At 43.5% G+C, this 26,075-nt stretch overlaps 1 protein-coding gene across 3 annotated transcripts in view; it reads left to right on the top strand.

Moving 5' to 3' along the window:
- SMOC1 (SPARC related modular calcium binding 1) overlaps positions 1 to 26,075 on the top strand; it is a 131,121-nt gene that overhangs the window by 92,751 nt on the left and 12,295 nt on the right. For all 3 annotated transcript variants that reach the window (XM_048306885.1, XM_048306886.1, XM_048306887.1), the window contains exons 8-11: positions 10,173 to 10,365; positions 11,417 to 11,499; positions 15,252 to 15,357; positions 25,826 to 26,073. In XM_048306885.1, the coding sequence (XP_048162842.1) occupies positions 10,173 to 10,365; positions 11,417 to 11,499; positions 15,252 to 15,357; positions 25,826 to 26,073 (630 nt within the window). The remainder of the gene's footprint in view (positions 1 to 10,172; positions 10,366 to 11,416; positions 11,500 to 15,251; positions 15,358 to 25,825; positions 26,074 to 26,075) is intronic.

Below are 26,075 nucleotides of genomic sequence, written 5' to 3' on the forward strand. Positions count from 1 at the left end.
GGTCAACTTTGTGGAGTTGGTTTTGCTTTTTAGCAGAAGCTGATTCAGATTGAAGGGGCTGCACTGATTTGCTGAAGTAATTCCTTAGCAGCACAGTGCTTCTTGCTGTATGTAATAGCACCATCCGGCACAGTCTCGTTTGTGCATCTGCGCTTCAGACATCCATTTGAATGTATGCTGATGCCTGCAGAAAGGCTGCACATCTTGACTCACCTTCCTGCCTCTCTTGGAATGTTCCTGTCAAACTCACCACATTTCTGAGGTACCACAGTTAAGGAGGAGCTGTTTCAAGGTAAGTGTCATTACTAGCTCCTAGATAACCTCTGGAAAAGGTTTAGACCTAGGTAGGCTTCTGAAACCAATAGCCCTGGTGTGGCTTGCAAGTGATTTGCAAAGAGACAAGTGAAGAAAAAAAAGGGTTCAAAACACAGGTCAGTGTATCCCTATGAATATCTGCTGCCCCTGGTGTTGTCCAAGAAGGCTGGGAATATTACCTAGTACCGTATAAGGCTGTGAAGGAGAAGAGCTGCATTCCAGAACTTTGGAAAACCCTACCCCTCCCATGGAGGTGTCTGTTGATGCCAGGTTTAGAGTGAAGAAGTTCTCTACTTTGGTGGGTCCTGGAGGTGGAGTGAGTAGATAAGGGAAATGTGTGAGGCTCCTGAGTAGGGCTCGTGGAGCAGCAGCATGGGAAAGTGTCATAGAATCATTTAAGTTGGAAAAGACCCTTAAGATCAAGTCCAACCCTTAACCCAGTGCTGCCAAGTTCACCACTAAACCATGTCCCTAATTGTCACATCTACATATTTCTTAAATGCCTCCAAGGATGGTGACTCAACCACTTTCCTGGGCAGCCTGTTGCAATGGTTGACAAACCTTTTGGTGAGGAAATCTTTTCTAATGTCCAGTCTAAACCTCCTTTGGTGCAACTGGAGGCTGTTTCCTTTCCTCCTCTCACTTGTTACATGGGAAAAGAGAGCAACACCCACCTTGCTACAACCTCTTTGTTGACCATTTCTTTGCTTTCAAACTGACGTTATCAGAGCTATGAGCTGTGTTTTAAGAGTCCTGTGTATAGTTGGGGGGGGGTGTGGGGCTGCCATCCGTGTGTTCCCTTTGCCTTGGTGGTCATCTTATTTTTGTATTTTGCCAGACCACTAAAATAAGCAAGTAGTCAGTGGGAGCATGTGAGTACATTTTGTGGCGCAGTTCAGGGGTGGCTTAAGTACATGTTTTGAAATGGTGTGTAAGTAGCTGGAAAGACCTTGGCTGGAAGATCCCAGGGGTTGCATATGAATTGGAAAGAAGCTGGGCAGAGAACCCACCTTCAGAGAAAAAGATGGGAGTATGTTTAAAAAGCAAGGTAGCATTCGATCTCGTGGGACACTTGAGGGAGGAATGTGTTAAACTGGCTGGCCTTACTCTGGGTGAATGGAGTGACATTTCTCTGGTTTCCCCAGCTGTTATAATGCAGGGAAGTCTGTGGTCCTGCTGGTGTCAGCAGTCTCCCACTCACCTTAAGCTGACTGAACAGGCTCCGGTAGCACAAGGCTGCAGCTTCTCTCTGGAGCTCAGCCTGCCAGAATGCATGGGCTCCCACAGATGGAGGGACTGTTGCCTGTGTAAGGCTGCAATTCAGAGAAATCCCATGGGGAACACTGACTTCAGCCATAGTGTCAGTCTGTAGTACTTCCCTTGCCTTTTAAGCTAGAGCAGGGACATCCATCTCATGACATGGATGAAGTGGGAGCAGTTTCTCTGTCCCATGGCTGATGTCTGAATCCCATGTTATGTCATTGAACTTCCAAAGCCTGGATATTCTACCCAGAGACAGTTGACTGGGTAAATATCCAAAAGTGAGTGCTAGCTTCCTGTCAGAGTCAATTCCCTCTGCCTCCTTATAAAGTGCAAAATATTACAGGGAAAAACTGATCTGTCACTGCATGAAAAGGCTCATCACACTATAAACCTGTCTCTCTTGCCTTCTGTGCCTCACCAGTAGTAGCATTAAATATAATGTTGCTGTAGGTAGGAAGACCAGTCTGAACCACTTTTTAGCTGCCTGTGACAGTTTTCAAAGACTTTGTTTGGTGTCCTATAATTGCACAGTTACAATACTGTAAAAACAATTGTATACTCCATCTAGAAGAGGTAGGCAAATTCTCCAATAATTGCTTTACTAGCTGTTCCAAGGACTATTAAAAAACAGGTGTGGAAGTGAAAAAAGTTTCCCAATAATGCTAAGGCTCCAGTGGAAACACCTATTGTTTTTTGTTTTATTGAACAGCATTCCTCAATGTGGAAAGAGTGCAGTGAAAAAGGAGTACAGGGAAAATGAATGTATTCAGAGACAGGTGGCTTATGTCAAAGCTAGGTATGCCACAAGCTTGCAGCGCTTAGAAACTATGTGAAATGGAAAAGAGGCATTAGGGAAGAAAAAACACAGACTGTGTAGCTTTGTCTCAAAATGACAAGGGTAGTGTCTAAGGTTGAAAGATTTTTCTTCTGCTGAGGAACCATCCTGATGTCAAGAAGTGAAGAGGCTGCATTTTGATGCCAAATTTCTCTGCTCAGACTATAGAAACTGTTGTCATTGTGAAGATACTGCACAGGTACAGCTGTCATACACAGGATATGGAAGCCAGGTGCATTAGAGGGGATAAGACCCCATAATCTGGAAACTTAAACCAGATTAAATATCGTCAAGATTTTAGTCTGTGTTAGAAAAGAGGTTGCCTAGTCATTGAGGATCTGCTGGAGTTTCTCAGCCTGCGTGAGGAGAGCAAGAAAGACCTGAAGAGATTCAAGTCGTTTTTTCTCCTTATTTTAACCTAGGGGCATATCCAATTAATTAATAACAGCTCTGACACACATAACCTGTTCCTAATGTGACAACAGAGATCCCACTGCCTCTTCCAATTAGTGAACAGTTAATCACCAGGGCTTTTTTATATCAAAACTAAATCTCCTTTCTCCAAGTAAGCTGTCTGATACTTGAACTACCCATGGGGAAGGAAAAAAAATTATCTATGTCTTTTTTTTTTTTTTTTTTTTGTAGAACAGCTTTTATGACTCAGAAGACTGAATGTCATCTCTAGACTAAACAAATGGAATTCTTTTAGCCTTTTCTCATAGATCAAGTATCCTAGACCTTTGCCTGTTCCCTTTGCTCTCTCACACCCTCCTGCCAAAGAATCTTCCTGTCCCTCAAAGTGCAGTGCCCAGTGCTTGTACACCGGGCTGATTTAAAGGCTCACCAGTACTTAGTGCCTGTTCCTTATGTGAAGCCCCTGTCATTACATTCCACAGCTGGATTTACCTGTTTGGATTTTTTTGTTGTTGTTGTTTGCAATGTCCTGAAGTTGCAGACTTTATTGTGGTCTACCTAAGCTGCTGACCACTTTTTCCAAGTCTTGCTGCCTCGCCAGTAATTTTCTCCCCATGTGCTGGATTTTTCCTTGCTGGTTGTTATGGTTTGTGCTTGTAAGTTGTGATTACACTGATTTAAAACCATTTATTAAGTGTGGCTTTGAATTTTTTCCTGAAGTTCAGTCTGTAAATTGGATGCTCTGTTCCATTGGCCAGAGTTGTCATTTAATTTGATACAAGTCTCATGGTAGCTTTCAAAACTGAACAACTGTCTCACAGAACTTTGGAGACCTCTTGTCTTGGAGAGCATCTTTTTCTTATCCTGTTGTGTTAGGTAACTATCTCATAGTAATTGTATGTAGGTTGCATTTTTCTCATTTGGTTATGAGAATGACACAACTTACAATATGTTCTAATGAACCAGAATTTTTTCAGAGCTCTATCTAATGCATTGTTTATGAACATGAAGATATTTGCAGGTTTTTTTCAGGATGATGTACTACAGCCGTAAAAAAGGCATTGTTCTTCTTCTGCCGTCCTTCAGTTAGTCTGGCTATAGCTCTAGGAGGGCTAGGACTGTGTGACTGACTGCTTGTGAGATGGGATGGTTTAAAGATTCCAAGGCCTGCCTGAAAGGCAGTTGAGTTAGAATTGCAAGGACAGGTAGCTTTCAACTGGCAGATTTCAAGATGTGCAGGTGTTGATCTTTATTGCTGTGTGGGGTGGAAACCCTGTGGAGCACACTCTTTTCTTAGCTGGGCAGGACGCAATGCCCACAGGTTCTGCAAAATGAGCACAAGTTGTGCCTCAGAAAGTCCCTTACTAAGTTTGCTCTAATCTGTGCTTTCTTGAGCCAGTCCTCCTTATTTCAAGCTATAGGATAGATATTGAATAGGCTTCTCATCATGTAACACTGGTGGGAATGCAGTGCAGCCTTATCTCTTAGAGCAGAAGGAAAATAGCAGGGGAAGCATGTGTTCCTGGATAGCTGAAGTTTAATGAGCCACTTGGAATAATGCATTTTTGAAAATTATAACCCACCTGTTAAGCCTTTGCATTGTACTTGTTCAGCACTGGAACATGTAGTAACATCTGCTTCCTCTGTAGCCTATGCCTTGAGAAATGGAATTGAGTGCGTACCAAGGTAAAGCAAAGATTGCTCAACTGGTACAGTGTGGGAACACCTGCAAGGTTTGTTTTTCTTTTACCTTCACGTTAGCCAGAAAACTCTGGAGGGACCACGATCGCAGACAGAACAGGGTGGAGTGGGTATCAGTACTGATGACTAACAGAGGTGTGGAGAGATTTATGCTATGCCCATGAGCCATATTTGCTCAGCTGTTATTGTGCTTCTAAACACAGAAGGGGTTGTTTCTCTCCCTCCACCCACAGCCCTGCTCAGGGGACAGGCAGTAAGGGCCTATTCACTGCATTGCTTTGCTAGTCCTGCCAACACTTGTGCATGTGCATACTTAAGGCTTTTCGAATGGTCTTTCTGAGGAGGAAAGGATGCAGGTTTGGGCTGCTGATGTAACCTGTGCTGAACTTGCTTTCTGCCCACAGCTTTTGTAAGCTCCATTCTGGGATGAGGTACCTGTTCTCCTGGAGTGGACATAGGTCCTGTTCACTTTAGAGCTTCCGTATACAATCTAAAAGCAGCTTTAAGCTGATGTACATGCTGTGATAAAATAACCAGTTCAAAGCTCTTGTTCTGTGCCACAGCAGTGTAAAGGCACATGAGAAACTGACCCTGTCTGAATTAAGGTCCCCTGGGAGACAGGCAAACACTTTTTCTCACTGAAAGGAAAACTGAGGCACAAAGACACTTAGTCCTCATGTTTGGGTTGGCACAGAAGGTCAGTAGGAACTTGGCACTAGATATCCACGCTGCTCCCCTTTGTTCTGTGCTGCACTAATGCCTCACTGAGAGGAAAGTTGGGAGTTGAACAAAAAAAAAAAATTGGGGCAGATGTGTTTGTGTTTTTTTAAATGTTATTTTGAAGTGGGGTCCCTGTTGCAGCACTAACAATGGGGATTGGTCAAGAATTCTTCAGTAAAAGACCTTTTCCTCCCCTTGTGATGAATGCTTGTTCATTAAAACTTTTTGAAGCTTTTTGTAGGAATTCCATGGGAAAAGCTTTTCTGGTCCAGACAGAATTTCTGGTCAAAAGAAATGAGAGAGAGGAAGAGAAGGAAATCTGCCCTGCCTGGTACAGCCTGTCGCTCTGGGTTTAGGCTATTCACAGGGGTTCATTGGGGCTGAGCAGAAGCATAGAGGGAGGTTAGACCCTCTCTTTTGCTTAATTTGGAAGAAAGAATCCTGTCTCTTAAGGGTGTAGGAATCTCTCCAAGGTGGTTGGTTTTGGTGCCGCAGTCTCCCTCTTTTAAGAAGAAAAGATTTGGGTGCAGAAGAGCAATGTTCAAAAAATAATCTTCTGTGGTTGGATGGCAGATGTTCCTTATGTCCCACCCTAATTATCCACAGCCACGGTGAATGATGCTTGGTGCTTTGGGTCTGGTAGCAATGAGAGTTCTGTGTCGGGAGAGCAGCTGGGGGAGGCTGCCTCATCCCCAGTGGCTGCACATAGCCCTGCAAGATGAGCATGAGAACTGTGAAGCACAAGCCTTTGGCTAGATGCTACTAGACATCCTCTCTTCTCAGCTTTGTAGGGTAAACAAGCACCCCATCTCTTTAATAACCATATAGTTTATTAAACAGTCAGACGAGTCCCTTACCTCGTCCATCATTTTTATTTTTATTGTGCAGGCAGTAGATGTATGTTTGAATGTGTGTACTTAAGGGACCAGGAATGAGAGACCTTTTTATGAATCTGACCATGTATTCCTCAGAAGGCCATTACTAGGGGGAAATTGTTGCATGAATAATGTGCAACTACAGATGTCCAAGCCCTGTTTTCCTGCCATAGCTCATGGCTTCAGAGACACTACTTTAAAAATATGTTTGAATGAGTGTTAGAAGCAGTCAAGGGTAAGAAGGAATAAACAGTTAGCATTTTAGAGCTGAGCAGTTGAGGTAAAATGGATATTTCTGCCAATGACTCTTCTCTTTGGGTGTGCATACAGTCCCTATTGTTTTTTTCTGTAATTTGTTTTTTTGTAATCTAGATTTGTTGCATGAAGGTTTCACTCCCCAACAACAGCAAGTTGGCAAGTGTTACTTGGTTTCTTTGCTGATGGTTAAGTCAAAGCAGAGATGGCAGACAACAGTAGAATGTGACAATGCCTTTAAAATAGATAAATAAATGGGTATAATATTATTATTTTTTCTAGGAAGACTGTTTGTGCCCCACTGACTTGCTGTCTTAAATGTTCAGTTTAGGGAAAGAAGGAAAACCTTTCTTTCTGTGCCTGCAACTCCCATTAACAAGGAATAGGCTTTTAAGTACCCTACATTTATAATAAATATATGCTAGTTTCTAAGATGACAGCTTAATTTCGTACCTGGCATTAAACTTTCTATCTTGGCCATAGGCTTTCACTATTCTCCATTAACCTGGCCTTGGCAACAACAGCAAAGTTTCCAGTAAGCAGTTTGACTGGAACAGGAGGACTTCAGTGTCCTGGAGCTGGGATAGCATTTGATGGTCCCTTTGTTACCCGTGAGACCATCTTTCAGGGTGACACTGCATGCAGTTCATGCCAAGTCCCATACTAGCGAAGCTGATGGTATGGATTTCCCAGCTGATTTTGCTGGCTTTTGAATACCTAACTGTTAATATTAGTGTTTATTTTTTAAGGGAATTAAGTGCTGTTAGAGTGGTAGCTTGGAGAAAAGAGTCTCTTTGGGGACTAGTGCTAGTTAATACATTCTGCTTACTAGACAGATGTCACTGAAGGAAATTTCCACAAGGCTGTTGTCAGAGTCAATGTGTTTGCTATTCTGATCTCTAGCTCAGGGAAGGCATGGTGAATCTGGAAGGAGTTCAGAGAAGAATCGTACCATGTAGGACTCTTCAGCATGTAAAAGAGACAAAGCAGGAATCTGTAAAGCAGGGAGGAACTTCCACAGCAGCTACTTCTAGATGTATACTAGGAATGAGTAAAGTATCATCTCCCTGATGTTTCAGTTGTACCGCTGTCATTGCTAATGATGGGCTACTGAATGCTGGTGACAATGGCAGAGCTTGCATCATTACATCTATGTGATATCAACTGAACAAAGCCTGTAAGATTTGTTTCACTCAGCCTTTAAACACCCCTCAAACAGAAACAACTACCAATTAGTTATGTATTCTGGTAGTAAATGTGACTATTCAGTTCCCACAAATTTCTGTTAATATGTGCAGAGAATTTTCTCCATTTTTTCATGGCATAGCACAAATGTGTAACTATGTAGATTTTTTTCTGTGTAATTTGCATACCTAACTGCAAATGTTTGTAAAATAAGATACTAATTCATTAAAGACATTTATTATTTTTTTCTCTTGATTTCAATAAAAGTGGCATATTTCTTTGTTCTGACACACAAAGAAAACCCAATTTATTTTTTTCAGGGTAATTTTTACTGAGAGTTTTGCAAGACTCAAAGGACTTGAGAAATCTTGGTTTGACTTTGTGCACTCAGGAAAGCTTTTGGGATTTAGATAGAAAAATTCCTGGAATGTAGTCCTCTTTAGCAGAAGTTTTTCTTCCTTTTGCTTATAATATAATGATGATAGAGAATTTTGCCCCTGCTTTTTTTGCTTCCCCCAAGCTGCCTGAGTGATTTACCTCACCTGATGGCCAAGGTGTGAATTGCTGTCGGCAGACTGTGGGTAAGTGGGACCCGTTTGATGTAAGTGGTTTGTTAGGGAGCCTGCAGGCCTCTGGCTCAGTGACTTCTCTGTCCGCGTACGTCTTGGGAACAGTCTTTCTTTTTTTTGGTCAGATGTGAAATCTGTCAGCAAAGTGAAGTCAGCTTAAATATCAGCTGAAGCTTGAGTTCCCTTTCAGTTTTTGTTGACTTAATCCCCTCCTGCTCCTTCCCAGTAAAGTTTCTCTCTGCTTGAGTCAGATTTACCGACACTTAAAAGTTTTTTTTCTGTGTTTCTATTGTGTGGGCTTGTGTGTGGCAAAATTCAGGTGCCTTTCACATTCCCAGTCTTGACAGTGATCTGAAATGCTGAGGAGAGTGAGACTTTTTGGGGTCTCTGAGACTCAGCTGCTACAGTTCAGTTAGAAACCAGTAAAAATGCTTCTGGTACCCAGGCATGCTATACTCAGGTGGTGCTGTGCAGACCTGCTGGAGTCTCTTGTATCTGCTGTTACCAAGCTGTGAATCGGCACCCTTTCTGTTCCCCAGATATGGAACAAAACTTACTCTCTACAGCATAATGTATCCCGGAAATACAAGATACAGCTGATGGCATACCAACAGGCAGGCAAAATACAAGGAACCTGAGCACGTGTTAGTTGTGTGCTGAGCCAGTCCTGGGAGCAGGATACTGAGGTTGTGCCGTGTCTGCTGGCTGATGATGCAAACATCTACAGATTTGGAATGAACCTATGGTGTCATTGCTGGTCAGTGGAAGCATTTTATGTATTGAAAGCTTGAGGTGGCTCTTGGCTGTGGCAAGGAATTACAGGTCTTGTGGCCTGGTTATAAGAATAAAATTAAAAACACAGTAAACTGCAGGGGGAGAGGAAGGCTAGGGGAGAAGAGGACAGCTGTTCTGCTTCTGTTTTTCATCACTCTCCTAAGGATAAAAATTAGGAATGAGATTGTTGTCTTTTCTTACCCTAGACTTAGATGTGTTTTCAGCTGTCTTGACTGCTTGCTTTTCCTCACTGTGATACCTTCAGTAGTTTGCAAAGTTGAAATAATTTTTCTACTTGTCAAAGGGCCAGAATACTTGGAGACTTATAATTGAGAATTTCTGGCTGTTGAGCCAAATAAGTCTTATCATCCTGCAGGTTCTCTGTGCTTCTCTTCCCCCTTAGATGGCTGGTCCATGCACCCGTCACTCCTTTGCGGGCAGTGCTAGAACTCTGTGTGCCAGGTTGGCTGCAGAAGCCACTTCTGCGCTTCCTCCTGTTTTGTGGTGCATGCCACTTTTGTTCTCTTTGTTCTCTATTTTGGGAATAGCCTTTTCTGTGTAATAGGTTATTAAGGGACAGGGCCTTACCCTCAGTAGAAAGGAGTGTTGGATGTCCTTTGTTTTCCAGGTGAGGACAACAGTGGAAAGTGCTGGAGAAGTGATGGCAGTGTGGGTGGAATGGGATATCCCATTCTGTTCCCTGCTGAGGTGTGTGCTGTCTGCACTGGATTAGGCCATGTTAAAACATAACCTGCTCTTCTTGGGATCATGTTGGAGAGGTGCTGTTGAGAGGGAGGAGTGTTTTGCAGTCTGGAGAAAGAGACAGAGGGGCAGGGCAAGGTGTTTGCCTTCTTTATTTAACTGGAAAATACAAGTCACAGTTTAGGATCTCTCAGTTTGCAAAAACCTAATCTGGGAAATGCTTACCTCATGGCTGCATTAACAGTGAATTATTGTTACTTGACAGTTCATTTCCAAAGCCCAGGTGATCAAGAAGAATTTTCCCTGCTGTTACTGGCATCCTGAGCACCCGGCAGTCAGTGTCTGTAGTCCATAATCTTGTTGTGTCACAGCTAAATGTAGGAGAAAGCTCTCAGCCCAGAAGTCCCAGAGTCCCTGAGGATGTAGACATACTGATGGTGGGTGAGAAGGAAACAAACACAAAGGGCTTGTGATGTGAAGGGTACCCATATCCTGCTGACCTGAGGAAAGTGATCTTGATTTGATTCTTTTTCCACGCCCTCCAATCTCCCTTCTGTCTTCCAGAAAAAGTTCATTCCTGTGACCAGGAGAGGCAGAGTGCCTTGGAGGAGGCCAGGCAGAACCCCCGGGAGGGTATCGTCATCCCCGAGTGTGCTCCTGGAGGACTCTACAAACCAGTGCAATGCCACCAGTCAACTGGGTACTGCTGGTGTGTCCTGGTGGACACAGGACGGCCCCTGCCTGGTACTTCCACTCGGTGAGAGCTATAGGCAGGCCTGGGGAGGTGCCTGGCTGGAGAAGATGAGACGTAAAAAAATACAGCTGCAATATGAGATCAATTCCTCTCTCTAGAGCAGTCAGCTCTACACTGCCTTCCCTAGAGCAAGCAATGCTGTATGTGATGTTCCCCGTTGAGTGTTACTATGCAGCTCCCTCTCTATAGTGGTTGGTGGACATTAACTACTGTCCTTGCTTTCCTCTAAGTATTCATGCAAAGCAGCCTTTTTTTCTTCTGGCTTGCAGCTTTTGTGAGGTAGGAGGAATGGGGGCTTTGCTTAACAATAAAGATTATGGGCAAGAGCAGTGAAAAGACAAGTGTCTTTGTTGCATTATCATCTGCTTTATAGTTCCATGTTGCAGCCACTTGAATCCTGACCAGCAGGGATTTAGAAGACCGCTTGTTGTGCATGGGTAGATTTTTAAACCAGTGATAGATTTTTTTTTTTCCCCAGTTACCTTCTATCTTGAAACTACTGAGGAATCTTTTCTCACTTGGAGTTTGGAAACAAATTGTGAGTCTGGCAAGTTGTAGAAACAGGCCAGTAAGAGCTGGGACTTAAATCCGGCTAGATACAGTGATTCTGCAGAGCATTGACAACTTTGAAAAAAAATCTCTGCCTATGCCCACAAGAATTGGAAGAGGGCCTTGTGCTGTTTGTGAGTTTCAGTTGATAGCTGGTACTGGACTTCGAAGTATGTTCTTCCTTCTCTTTCCACTTCTGCTGCTGTTCCTGACTGTTCATAAACAGTCAGATGCTTGAGAATGGTATTTCTTCTGGAGGTTTATTGGTTTCCTCTACAGTAAGCAGACAAGGCACAACCCTTTGACCCTGAGATTAGCTCACTTGGTCAAAGCATGGTGCTAATAATGCCCTGGATGTGGGTTTGATCCCTATATGGGCCACTTACTTAAGAGTTGGAGTCAATGATCATTGTTGGTCCCTTTCAGAACAGTCTGTGATTAGTGATCATGTGAAGAAACTAAACCTGTGTTACATAGTTTAGCTTCTGCTGTTCTCCTTTTTCAGGTATGAGACCCCAGTGTGTGAAAGCGATGCCAGATCGAAGAGCACAGAGATTGATGATCCCTTCAAAGACAGAGAACTTCCAGGTTAGAGGAACAAGATCCTGTCTTTGCCTTCTTACCTTGTCTCACCTTGGGACTCTCAAAGGGCCAAGAATATTGTTGAAGAGGTGGGGGATTTTCCTCACAGTGCATGCTTTACCCTGGGGTTTATTCTGGGGTTTATTTTTTTAAGATCACCTCCAGTTTCAGCAGTGAACTGGAAAAGGCTGGGAGTGTCCTGGGGTAGCTGTTTATTGCTTATCTGCCCTTTGAAAACATTTCTGGGATTAGAATTTTCAGGAGAGAAACCAGGATGCCTGGAGAAACCCTGGGGGAAGAATGGGCTCAACACTGAATGTTCCTTAAAGCCTGACCAGGACAAGATCCTTTCCATTTAGCAGGGCTTTTCAGCAGCTTGATGCTCCCTGAGTCACAGAAGAGGACAATTGTCAGTGGACTGACTTGCTCCCTTACACTGACTGCATGGACCAGGCAGGACAGCACTCACGGTGTACTAAGGTCCCTTACCTAATGGTGGCTTCTCACTTAGCTGGACTTTATTCCTCATTTTCTGGCTGGGGCACGTTTTATTTCCCACTGCTCCTTGCTTTATATTCTGCTTTTCCCTCTTAACAGAGTGACAAGCGTAACTTGCTGTTTGCCTACCTTTTTTCTGCTAGGAACACATGCTAGGCATTGGTGTTGGTGCAGCTCTTAAAAATGCTATCCCACCTGCCTGTGCTCTGTTTTTTCCTTCTGTCTCCCTTCTGAGAAGCAGACTGACAGGTCAACCATTACTCTCCTGGGTGGGGACTGCTTGAAAACAGAAGCTACAGTGGGTCCCTTTGCACCATGAGGGAGTGGTGGATGCCAGTAATTCTGCAGAAATAGCTGGTAACTCTGGATCAGCTTACCATTCTATGGCTAGCATAAAGTGAGTTGTTCCTGAGCAGGTTAGCAAAGGAAATGAGATTTGTTCCGGATCTGCCTTGTGTGTCTCCTTATTCTCCTCCTGCTGGCTCCTGACTTCAGACCCCAGACCTTTCTGCTTAGCAACTCTGCCCTCAGCAGGGCTCTCTTCTATGCAGCTCCTCATTTTCACAAGCCATGTAAAAATTTCCTATTGCCTCCCTTTCACATTCAAAGGAAATCGACCAATTGGTTCAAATATTATGTTGTGGGGTAGGGGGAAGGAAGCCAGCTAAATGGATTACATTAAGGCTCATTTCCATAGGAAATCACACTAAAATAGAATAACCTTACTTCCTTGATTCCCCATCCTCCTCTTCCATTGCTTTACTGCCTATCCATGCACATCTCCCCTGCCTCTCCAGAAATCCTCTGAGAAATTCCTTTGCTCTTTGGCTTTTTCTTTGAGACTCTATTTCTGATCTCAAGAAGACAGACTGATTTTGTTTCCCTCCTCCCTTCCCTTCTCCACTGAAGCCAGACAAGGGGACAGGAACTGCTTGATGCAGAAGAGGAGACAGGATACTCTCTCTAGCTTAGTGGTCTGGTCCCAATATCGGATTCCGGGGGATCTGCTCTCTCTGCTCAAGCCAGTTTTCTGTGCCTGTGTAAACTTCAAGCTCCATGTTTGGCTGCATTGGTTGGTATGATTGTTGCCCAGAGAAGTTTTGAATGCCCCATCCCTGGGGAGTGCTCAAGGCCAGGCTGGATGGGATCCTGAGCAGCCTGATCTAGTGAATGGCATCCCTGCCCATTGCAGGAGGGTTGGAACTATTAGATGATCTTTAAGGTCCCTTTTAAGCCTAGCCACGTTCTATGATTCTGTGATTCCTAGCACTGAAAATACCCATCTATGGAGAGATGGGGAGATGGAGGATCTGATCTTGGTTTGTCTGCCTGAGAAATGCTGTGCTGCATGAACTTTTTATGCAGTCTTGAGGTTTGTTTAATTAGCTGCTCTTCTATGCAAAATTTACTGATGAGCCAGAACTGCAGGGGGTGAGAGAGAATGTTTCTTTTATTTTTTTTTTATGTTCTTATTTCTTAGCAGAACCGAATGTCAAGAAAAATTCCTGCTTTAATTTGAGACTGATTGTATCATTTGCACTTAGCTCTGTCAGGGGCACCCTTTACTTTTATTCCTCTTGTAGAGTTTTGCCCATTCCTTAGACCCTCAGTGCTGCAGGCAGTGCACTTCTTGGCCTGTGTGAAGAGACCCTGCAGAGGCCCAGGTGGGAAAGACATAAGTTCAGATTCTTGCACACCTACACATAATCTCTTCACAACCTGTCATGACTGTGGCCAAAAGTAAAAAAGAAAGAAGGAAGGAAAATGTTGCTTGTACATAGCAAATGGCAAACTGCTAATTCCTGCAGATGGTGAGATGCTGAGAGCCCAGGGAGATGACTTCTAGCAAATAGTTTTTCAGCCTTTTCATTACCTCAACAAAAAGCTCCTTTAACTGAGTGGTCTACTCTGGCTGCAATAGCAGCTTACCCATTACAATGCTGACATTTTCTGGACCATATGCCAAACAAGTGCTGAGGGGTGTGCATGTGTATAGTGTACATAATACAGAGACAGGCTAGGGACTGTTGGTTAGCTATTGCAGAGGACAGAGCCTGTAATACTGCAAACGAGGGACTTTTGTCAGATCAATTTGCAAGCTGCTTTCAGCTGTCAAGGGATTACAGTAAGTTTCTGGTGCTCTGTTTGTGGTACGTGTTCTTATTTTCTTGTTCAAGAAAAGCAGAAAGTGTTGACATTGCTCTATGTTGCTGTGGGAGGCTGTTTGCTGATGTCTGCTGCCTAATCAGCTGAATAATTGGTAGTGCATGGTGGTTTGGGGAAAGAGGTGAAGGATGGTGGTGATGGCTTCTCTGTCACATCAACAGAAGGCAATCGGATGGGAGGTGACGGGTTTTGGACAACAGTTTTGAAGGTGGTCTGTTGAAGTTAAGCATGCCTGTTTCTTGGTTCCTTGTTCCTTAGCTTGTTCCAGGCTAGAACAGTTGTTACCATGTTTATGGGGTAGTAAATGAAGCTAAGCAGCAAGGAAACAGCATAGATTGCCTTTTAAAGGTGAGGAGATGGAGAGCTTCACTGTAACAGTCTGGCTCTGTTTAGGGTAGGAGGCTCTGTCAGTCTGTGGTTATGATGGTGGGGAGCTAGACGGCCTCAGCACTAAGTAATGGAAATGGTTTCCAAGTTCATCTTCAACCCACTTTGTCCTGCTTAAGCCAGCAGTGACTGGGGGTGACTACCACATGCCGACTTCAGTTTGACGTATTTCCTATGTAGTGCGATCATGCGAACAATGAATTATTGTGGTAGGTGCTGGCAGGCAATGCTTTCTGTGCCTGAAGAGGAGAATGCAAGCAGCAGACCTTGCCTTGTGCTCTGGGGTACTTTAATCTGTCAATTAGGGCCTTGGAACAGCCACATTTGCCTCAGAAGATGATCCAGGAGTTAATGAATTGTTTTGTAAACTTCTCTGCAAGTGTCACCATGGGAACTCCCGTCTGCCAGGCACTTCCAGCACATCTCTGTGGTTTTGCTGGTAGAGAACTGGGTGAGACCTTAAAGCCAACCACACAGTCTTCCTGCCAGATATTGTTGATGACCCTGCATGTGCCTGGACAACAGCTGCAGGACAAATTGCCACACAGAGAAACCCACTGAGGGATTCTTCTGCCTTTCCTTAGGGACTATGTTGATGGTTGTTGCTGTCTTAAAAACAAAGGAGGTTCGGACCGATTCTTGCTGAATTTGGGTAGGAGATCAAGCCTGTGTGTTCTTGCATTAAACCTCCTCTTTTCTTTCTGCAGGCTGCCCAGAAGGGAAGAAAGTTGAATTTATTACCAGCTTACTTGATGCTCTGACTACGGACATGGTACAGGCTATTAACTCAGCAGCACCTACTGGGGGTGGGAGGTGAGTCCAGAAAGCACTCCAGCTGAATGCCAGCCAGGTGGCTGCAGAGCTCTGGGTGCCCCTGAGGTGGGGGCAAGAGGGAAAAGTGTTGCTCTGACTGATTTGGGTTCTTCTGGGTTGCTGGGAGAGCATCTGAGGCTGCTTTGTCCTGTCATCCTAGTGCTGCCTGCTTCCTCCCCCCCCTCCTCCCTGGCAGCTGCTCCACCATAAAGGTTAGTATAGCCCATTTGAAGTGTGAAATGAGAGCTCAGTGGGAGGAAGTGGCTTGTTCTTTTGTCCCTTGGTGCATGAAAAGACCTAATAAAATGCAAATGGATTGAAGGAGACCATGTGGCCTAGTGGCTACCACAGGGAGTGAAGAATGTGAATCAAATTCTTGGCAGGACCAGTGCTGTGGTTTTGCTATGAGGCTGCAGCCAGCCTGCCAATGAGGAGAGGAGCTGTTTTTCATGGCCCTCCCCTCTGACCAGCTGCCTGTCCACACCTTTTGGAAGGAGCAACAGGTCAGGCCTGCTGCAAGAGGTGGGCAGAAGTCTGTGTTTCTGGGGAACTGGAGGAAAGCTGAGGCTGTGTCTCCCCTTCTCGCTTGATAACAGCAGATCCCTGCAGTGCTGCATTGGGACAGGCCATTGCAAATGAACCGTGATGGATTTAAGAGTGCTACACTGCCTCAGCTAGGCAAGGCTTCTGTGGTTCTGGATTTGCCTGACTATAAAAGGAGTCAGTGCTGGGGCAGATGCAGGGATGGCACAATGACTGGTGTGCTCATGCTCATAGGGGTCTGGAGATGGAAGTGCCTCTGCACATATGTTACTTCCGTGGGTATTGCTCCAATGTGTTGACAGTGGTGTTGGTCCCCTGCTTTCCTCTTTCATAACGGAGAAGGAATCAGTGCCATCTTTTAACTATTCAAGACTATTCAAGGTCCTGGGTGGCATGGCCGTGTCCTTTGGCTTCAGTGTGGACTACTTGTGAACTCATATGGTTTCAGCTTCACATTTGGACCTTACAAATCAGGCCAGTGACTTGTATGTGTGCCTGCATGCTGAATATTCTGTAACCCGTTGAATTAGCGCTATATGCCTAGCATGTCTGTATTCATATAAACAGGATGAAAAATGCCCCAAGGATGGGAAATACATCGTTCTCTCCCAGACTTAAGCATTCCAATGTCAATTCTGTCTAATTTGCATGGTTCAAATGCAACAGGCAGGGGTGGTGGGAAGCCCTGGAGAGTATTTGATATTTATTTGGCATCTTTGGCACTGGGACTGAAACACAGCCAATGTAATCATCACTCTTAAAATAAAGCTTAATATAAACCAATGTTGTAGAGACCAGAGATGTATGCCCCCACTGCATTTCTATAAACCAGCAGGCTTGCTTCCTAATGTTCCCCAAGCTTTGTGTATTTCTCAGCTTTCAATGCAGGTCTTTCTGGTGGAATTTTTCACTGCCCAGCTCTTCGCACAGTCGTCACATTGATTTATTTTCCACTCCAATGTCGGCAGCCCAGTTGTGGGGGGGAAAATTAAATCTTTTAGCAGGCTGTCCTTGGTAAGGCGAAAGACTGCTACCACCCAAATACTCTGCCTGCCCACAGCCATGATTAAATTCTGATAACTGCTCTGGTGTAATTTTCCATGTGCCTCAGCTAGACTAAGCGTGTACCCCAAAGAACATGTGTCAAGCTTTTCCAACCCAACAGGCCATGACGGGACCATTTTTATTTTTTTAAAGTAATTTCAGGGAATTTTTGATATTCATGTAAAAATTTCATCAGTACATCTTTCATTTCATATGGGTTTGTGGAGTTGGGAAGCTGTCTCTGTGCAGTGCGTCCTGCTTTTCAGGAGTCCCAAGGGGAGTTCTCTCTTCAGGAATTGGCTTCTGATGGTGTAAACAGGTGGATTCTTCGCTGGGTAAAAAATGGCTGGACCCAGGAGAGTGGCTGGTGGCTAGTCACAAGTGGTGTTGCCCAGGGCTCAGTATTGGAGACAGCCCTGTTTAATATCACCTTCAATAACCTGGACAAGGGGATCAAATGCTCCTTAATCAAGTTTGCAAATGACGCCATGCTGGGTGGAATGTTGATCTGTGGGAGGGCAAGAGGGATCTGGACAGGCTGGGTTGATGGGTCAAGGCCAATGGTATGGGGTTCAATAAGGTGAAGTGCCAGATCCTGCACTTGAGTCACAACAGCCCCATGCAGTGCTACAGGCTGGGGGAGGAGTGACTGGAAAGCTGCTCAGCAGAAAAGGACCTGGGGGTGCTGGTCAACAGCAGCTGAACATGAGCCAGTATTTGCCCAGGCAGCCAAGAAGGGCAGTGGCATCCTGGTCTGTATCAGGAACAGTGTGGCCAGCAGGACCAGGGCAGTGATTGTCCCCCTGTACTCAGGACTTGTGAGGCCACACCTCAGATCCTGTGTTCTGTTCTGGGCCCCTCGGTACAAGAAAGACACTGAGGTGCTGGAGTGTGTCCAGAGAAGGGCAATGGAGCTGGTGAAGGATCTGGAGAGTTAAGTCCTATGAGGAGCAGCTGAGGGAGCTGGGGTTGTTTAGTCTAGAAAAAAGGAAGCTATGGGGGGACCTTATTTCTCCCTACAACCACCTGACAGGAGGTGGTAGTGAGGTGATGGTTGGTTTCTTCTCCCAAATAACAAGGGACAGGATGAAAGGAAATGGCTTCAAATTGTGTCAGGGGAGATTTAGGTTAGATATTAGGAAAAACTTTTTCACAGAAATGGTTGTAAATTATTGGAATAGACTGCCCAGGAAGTGGTAGAATCACCATCCCTGGAAGAGTTCAAAAAATGTGTGGATGTGGAACTCAAAGACATGGTTTAGTGGTGAACATGGTGGTGATGCTGGGTTGACAATTGGATGTGATGATCTTGGAGGTCTTTTCCAATTCTGTTGGACGTCTCCTCCAATTAACAGTTTTATGATTCTGTATATATCTGAAATTGTCTAGGTGACCTAACTTGACTTTGACACTGGAAATGAAAGCTCTTTTCCAAGATGAAGGGATATTTTACCTATTGGGTTAGTTTAATTAATTTTTAGCCTTAACAACTAACAAAACAACTATTTATGACAGTGATTATCCTGTATCTCCATGGCCAATCTTTACTGAGAAGTTCATGTTGAAAAGAAAAGTTAGAGATCTGGCTGTCTGATATTTCTTAATATCAGTCATGTCAGTTTTAATGTCTTAATATCAGTTTTCTTATTTGTGAGGCAAGCTTCACTTTTGCAGGCTCTTCATCTTGGTGCCATCACGATGGCAGAACAGGTTCTGCATTCAAACACACACTGTAGCCTTCTTTTTTTGCTCCTTTACAGCATTTCATGCTCCCGGGCCTTTTTTATATTTTGAGCAAATGCATCCCATTATCCAAGGTAAATTTTTAACAAATCACCAGCAAAGCTTATGCCTGATGCAGGGGGCAGGCCAGGCAAACATCCAGCTGTACCCCCTCCCCCCCCCAACATGTCAACTGTATATTGTCCTATCTATTTTAACCAAACAGAGAAGCCACATGTAGGAGTTTGAGGGCAAGGGGGTGGAGTATTCCCGTTTCTCTGTGGCAGCAGAGAGATGATACAGGCATACAATATGTGTCTACAGTATCAGTATTAAACTAAAGGACTAAACGCAGAGAAGAGCTTTTCCAAAGTGTTGAGGACTAAGAAAACTTAACAGTGAGAGTCTTAAGGAGCTCAGACTTCCTTAGGGTACTAAAAGAAACAAACAAAAAAAAAAAAGGTTGGAAGTTGATTTTGTAAAATCTGAGTCTCTCTATAGGGACAAAGGCTCTGCAGGCTCTTTAGTCTAGCAGGGAAGAACATGATTAACTGAATATAAACAAACTTGTGATCAAGATTTCTTTAAAGCGAGGGCAATTCTAAGCCAGAATGAAGTCATGAGGGAGGTGACTGATTCCCTAAGACTTTCATCTTAGGCCTGATGTGTTTCAGAAAGACTTGCTTTAGTCAAACCTGAGTTATGGTCCCAAGAATAATTTGATTCACATTCTGTGGGTATGATATACAAGAAATCAGATTAGATTACCCTGCTGCCTTCAGTCTGAATCTGGATATGTGAGTAAAAACTTCTGTGTTTGCTGAGTGTCTTTGCAATTAATGTCCATATTAACTTCTTTTTTTTTTTTTGGGTGGGGGGAAGAAGGAGTGAGTGGGGTGATGAGGGAGAAGCATGGGGAGACATCAGAGATTGGCATTTGAAATACTACATAGAGCTGTGCTAAATTGCACCCAAAACCAATCTAGTAGCAGCAAAGTGAGGCAGTAGCTTGGATTCTTGCATGCCCCATAAGCAAAACCTGATAAAACTTTTGGGTTTTTTTTTAAACTGGGCATGCTTAAAACAGCCTTGTAATCCCTTATAGGTCTTGTCTTGTTTAAGAAAGTTCAAAGCTATTGACTTAAATTGAGTTACTCTTGCTTTACAATAATGTAAATGAGATGAGAACTTCCCTTCCTCATGGCCCTAGCTTATATTACAGCATAATACCCAAATAGACTTCATTTAGAGTTTTGAAACAGAAAATCTCTGGTAAAATTCATTCTTAATTTTAAGTTTATATTATAACTCAAAGGCACATCTTGTTACTGTATGTTTTCAAAGTAATTAAGGGAGCAGTTGTAGGGAATTGGTTTATTAGCCAGTGTTTGGTGTCCCTGTTGGAAAAAAAAAGCATTATTGAAATTATTCACAAGTACGTACTATATAATAGGAACAGCACTTAAAAATTTAGACTTACCTTTAGTACCTTTTAGTCTGTTTTCTAATCCTGATATAGTCATATTACACAGGGCCTAAACTAAACTAGATCAAAGCGAATCCCAGCCTGTGTTTCCCTTATCTGAGAAATTCTCTTTGGTCCCTGCCAATTCAGAAATGAGTTTTAGTTGCCAAAATGTGTGCATTATGGCTTGCTGCATTATCAGCAAAAATATTACTGCCCTGTGGAATTTAAGGTGAATGGGCAGCTTACAACAGCCACCCTTATCATGTAACACAGCAGCTATCAGTCCCTTAATTTAAAGTTGCCAATTATTCTCCGTGTAATAGCCTCAAAAAGTACTCCAGAAAATGACCCCGAGGTTTCTTTTCATGCTCTAGTTGAACAGTTTGAAGCAGGCAAGCACAGCTCAGCACATCTCCAGGGTGTTCTGAAGCCGATCCATGTTTTAATAAAGATTGACACTTTTAAACAGTGCGGGGAAGTTGATGCTCAACTCCTGTTGCATTTTAATTGAAGTTGGATACCAACTTCTCTTTGTCCTCTTATGGAAATTCTAGCCTGATTAAAGATACAGGAGAGTTCATGTAAGAGGAGGGTCTTTGAGCAGTCAATGAGGAGTGAAGGGAGGTGATTTTTTAATGTTCTCTATTATTTATCCTACAATCTTTAGAAAAGTTGTGTTCAGAACAATGTTTCATATACAACTTAGCCTAAGGAGAGAAAGAAACTGGCCTGTAATAGGGAGATAAGTTTTAACTGTAGAGGAATTATGCATTTCCCGTAATGAATTTGGACTGTGTAGTACCCTTTTGTTTAGTCTGAACACAGCTTAGTTTTTTTGTTGGCTTCTTGATTCCTTGGCTACAGGAAAGGGGGAATAATAAATACAGGATCCTTTTGCAATTCCATTAGAGTAATCCTCTCTGATTCAAACCATGTTTCACTGTTACAGACTTTAACTTTAGGCAACTGCAAAGAACAACAAAATGGGTGTAAGAAGTTGAAGCAGAGAAGTAACAATTTTGAATTTTACCTCAGTTTGTTAAACTCATTGCTTTCCACTGCTTAGTGCTGGCACTTCGGTGGGCATCATCAATGCAGGCATGGTCGTTGACTGGAGGGGTCAGTCCCTCTCCATCAGTTCTTCATTCAGCAGCAGCACCAAGCAGGGTATATATATCCTTGCAAAATATTTACAAGTCATAGAAACATACAGCTTTAACTCCTTTAGACATCCTGACCACAAACATGCCTTGTGTGTTGGGAATGAAAGCTGGACTAATTTTTTCTTTTTACTCTGTTGCATTTGCTAGCAGCTTCTTGTCCATCAAGTATTCTTTCATCCTGGAATAGCTCCCTCTGGTTTATAGGCTCTGCAGTCCAGCTAGATGATGGGCTGATCTTACGGCCCTTCCCTCCTTTTGCCTCAGCTGCTAGTGTTGCTACATAAAGTTTGTATTACAAAAGAATAGATTTTCTAAGTCTTCAAACAGGTGATCACCTGATGGGTACTTAGAGATTGCAACCTTGCTTTCTGTCCAAGCAGTAGTTTGTATTAGGATTTTTTTGTCACTGCAACAGTGCTGTGGATCCATGCAGCCTTTGCAGTGGGGCTGCAAGTGTTCAGGGGCCAAAGGACCAGCTTTGGTAGGAATGGACTTCAATTTATTTAGTAAAATTTACTGGGACATATTACACTTTGACATCATGGTTCTATGGAGCATATTGTGATTGCACATGTACATGTTTCTGTAGGGGAGTAATGTCTCAGATTTACTGCTCTTGTATACTTTACCCTATATACCTCCCCTTCCTCCCTGCTCCTTCACAGGGAGCTAACTGCTCCTTTCTCATAAGGGGCCTCAAGGGCTGAAAAGCATTACAGATTGCATGCAAAGTGCATATTCAGGCTGCCTGTTTGATATTTTGGCAGTCATTCTCTGATCCAGATTTCAGTGCAGCTTACAAAAGTGTATGCCTGTGTTTTTGCAAAGCCTCTTTGCATTCTTCCAGTTACACCAGATGATGTGAAGGTATTCTGTGGGAGTGTGCCTCATCTGGAAGATAGTATTGTTAAAAGTTCCAGTACCTTAACACACGTATCTCCAAGCGCAAACCACCTAAGAAATAAATGTTCTGCTATGAGGGAGCTCTTAGCACATTATACAGAAGGAGGAGCAAGAGCCTACTTGATGCCAACAAATTTGTAAGAAAGCTGAGAGCTGGTTTGCTGTCTTACGCTGTTAATGACAGACCATGCTTTTCTTCATTGGTGGAATACTGGTGGGCTTATGCTGCATAATTGAGCTGAACTTTCTGGCTTATGTACAAAAGCAGTCCAACAAAAGCAGGTTACGTTTGGAAAATCAGCTTACACAGAGCTCCTTTCTTCCCTAGCACTCATTCTTTAGGACTGATTGTTTTGCCACAGAGTGCTAAAGAGAAAGAATTAGGAAGAAAAGCAAGTACAGCTGTAATGCAGTCAACATGAGAAGGCTGTCTTCATTTTGGTAGTGTCTGTTCTTACTATGTCTTACAAAGCTGCTACAGCACTGAAGCGAGGTACTAGAATTCAGTGGATTTTAGTGTGATTAGTGTTAGAGCAAGGGATGTTGGAAATTGAGAATGTACAGGACAGCTTTGTTCTGTCTTTGTGGTCTGAATGAATAAATGAAGTTTGTATCTGAGGGCTGACTTACTTTTCTTGAAACAGTAATGGGGAGGAAATAGAGGGACAGTCCCCTGGAATACTGCCAAGTCTGTGCTCACTGGGCAGTTAGAGCCCCAGACTTACCTGAGCTGACCCAGCAGGCATGGTTGGTGTCATGGCACATCAGCAAAGCTAGGTGGCCTAGCAGTGCTGTGTAGTTGCATTAATTCATGTTTCATGGGCGGTGCCTAAGTGCGTTGCAGGGGCAGCGGCCAAAGTCAAGGAAGTTACGGCATTGTAACTTCATGCTTCTGTAGTGTATCATGGAATTTCATGAGCCAGGGAGATATGGCTGCCCTGAGATGATGGGGATGCTTCCTGTGCTAGGATTCTGGATGATAATCAGAGAGGACAGGCAACCAACCATCTCAGGAACTGTAGTCCTGCTAAGCCAGCCAACAGAAAGTGGTAAAAATTCAGAAATGGCTGTATCTTCCTTTTTCCTAAAGTCATAGCCATAAAACTAATTCCTTTTAGCTCTGTTAGCATGCTGCAGTTTTCAGCATGAGCTCTCAGCATGTTTGTAATGGCAAAGATTGGTTTATTGTCACTTCATGAGTCAATGTATTTGTATTAGCCTGTGAATTTTCCTGGTTCTCTCTGTGGAAGTGCTGAAGAGAGCCATGTTGCCTTTCTTGATAACTCATAAGAGCTCCTCCTTGGTTTGCCCCTGGAAAAGAGGCACTTTTAAATCCTGCTTCTGAGTGCCTCTTCAGTAAGTAGTGAGAAGCTCTTGTCTGTTGTCTTTCTGCTGTTGGTTCTAAGATACTCTGCTATTTTCTCCATTTCTGCCTCTCCAGTTGTGGGCCTTCAGTAAATGAGGGCAAGCCAAGGCATGGACAAGGGGAACCTCACATGCAAAAGCTCAGGTTTTATTCTTCTACCTCAGCAAAGTATTGCCCATGGTAATACAGAACTTCTCTGAGGCTGTTGGAAACATGCTAGTCTTCAAATGATAGCCAGCTTCTTTCCAAAAGGGAGAGAGGCCAATAGCTGTGTTAATAAATGTCATAAAAACAAGACACAGGATGTGTTTCTATTCTCTCCTGTCATCCTGGTCATTGCATACAGTTTAGAAAATCCGGACACTCCCTTAACCTCCTGGGGACAGTTTTGCAATTTTTGCTTGTCCATAGGTGATTCCAGGTGCTTAGCTGGTATTTTGGCTCCCCAGACTAAGCCAGACTTATTCCAAACCCCTTCTTCCTCCTGCACAGTGTTTATCCCATTGTACATTGACAAGATGGTGTGACTGAATGCCAGCCTGCCTCTCAGTTAGGAATTAAATGAAGGAAATAGTTTCAAGTAAAACCCTGGGAAAAATGTAATGCAATTTTTTTGCCTCTCTGTACTGTGTGTGTTTACTTGTTGCAAGGATTCATGTATCTCTGGATAGGGGCTACCTTTCTGATTGCTATCCTCATTTGTAAAAGCCATCAGAGAAGGTTAATGAGGATCTCAGTTCTCCACCTAAACTCCAGTTCTTGATTTCTGCATGCTGCAGATTCCCCCTCAGAAATGATTTAATTTACCATGGGGATAGAGTATATGAGGTAGTATTTTTCAGGCTCTGTAGCTGAATTTTAAAAGCAAACTGGCCACACCAGAAAGTCAAAAGAATTTTCTCTCTCCTAGTTCCCAAAAAAAAAAATTCAGTGACCATATAAGTGTAGATCCTACTAGTTTCTGAAACAAGGTCAGTGGCAGTCTTGGAGAACATTTTATAAGGTACTTGGGTTCGTATTTCTCCATCAGTTAAAATACCCCAAACTCACACCAGAATCTGGCTGCCTGCAGCAGGCAACTGTTCCTCTCTCCTTCCTGAGGAAGGAATTTATGCAGCAGCTGGATATGTCTCCTGGAATAAGTCAGAGCAATTAGTGCCAGCGTAGCATGTCTGACTACCTATCCACTAATTTCCATGCATTGAAATGCTTTATTCTTGGAAGAAAAAAAGGCTCAGGTCTCAGCCTCATTTCAGCTTCTTTTCAGCTTTCTCTGTTGGCACGCTCATCATATGGAGAAAGGACAGACTAGCTTAGAAAGAGTTTCTTCCCTGGTTCTCAGTATCACTGAGGAATAAGCACCTTTCCCACTGCTGCTGCAGAGCACCAGATACTGCTTAAATGGTGTGACATAACAGTGCCTCTTCAGTGATGGCACGATGTTGAAAGGCAACATCCTCTATTTGTGTGTCTATAGCTGTTGCTGTTCCTCCTTTTTTTTTCTTCTCTTCCTCTCTGATATTGTTATTGTCTACAGAAAGAAAAAGTGAGTCAAATAGCATCAAACTTGTAATACCACAATGAGTAAGAAATGAAACAAACTGAAGTTGCCAGCTCTGTAGTACTGCTTTTAATGGATTTGTGGTGTTTGTCTGCTGTGGAACTCTTATGTGTAAATCAGCTATGTGAAAAGCATGAAAAATGCTGAAAATACAGCACAGGAGTTCAGATTATATAAACAGATACAGGGAGAATATTGTGTCTTGCCAAGGATGCTTTCAAATAATAAATGTGTCTTGCATTAAATTAATTTGTTCCCTTTCTGAAGTCTAGAAGTTATGGTCACAGAAACTAGCATGACAGCTGACACTCATGGCTCTCCTGCTGGCAATTTTTATGGGAGCCCAAGGGTCAAAAGGACCAAGGAGATTGTCTCTTGCCCTCTAATGAGGATCGTTCTGGGATTAGGCAGAATTTCAGCAACTGGTGTGAGGAGAACCAGAGCTACTGAGGATATCAGACTCCAAGATTCTCTCAGCAATTCACTTGTTAATGCTAAAGGAGATTTTTAGAAAAAGTTTGTCTGTCTCAAAAGAGCCCAGCTAAAAGGAGGAGATTGGAAGACTTGTGTTTTTTGCTTTCTTTAAATATGGCATAGCACTTGCCTGATTTGATGAGCAGCTCTTGCTCCTCAGCTTGTGCTTGACAGTGTTGGTGAGAGCACCCACTTGTTGGGGGCCTGTGCCTCCTCTGTTCCAGGTTCTCTGAGCCAGACCCCAGCCACACACTAGAGGAGCGAGTGGTACACTGGTATTTCAGCCAGCTGGACAACAACAGCAGCAATGACATCAACAAGCGGGAGCTAAAGCCTTTCAAACGCTATGTGAAGAAGAAAGCCAAGCCCAAGAAATGTGCCCGGCGTTTCACTGACTACTGTGACCTCAACAAGGACAAGTCAATCTCACTTCAGGAGCTGAAAGGGTGTTTGGGAGTCAGCAAGGAAGGAGGT

This window comes from Corvus hawaiiensis, chromosome 6, assembly GCF_020740725.1.
Source record: "Corvus hawaiiensis isolate bCorHaw1 chromosome 6, bCorHaw1.pri.cur, whole genome shotgun sequence".
Taxonomy (NCBI): domain Eukaryota; kingdom Metazoa; phylum Chordata; class Aves; order Passeriformes; family Corvidae; genus Corvus; species Corvus hawaiiensis.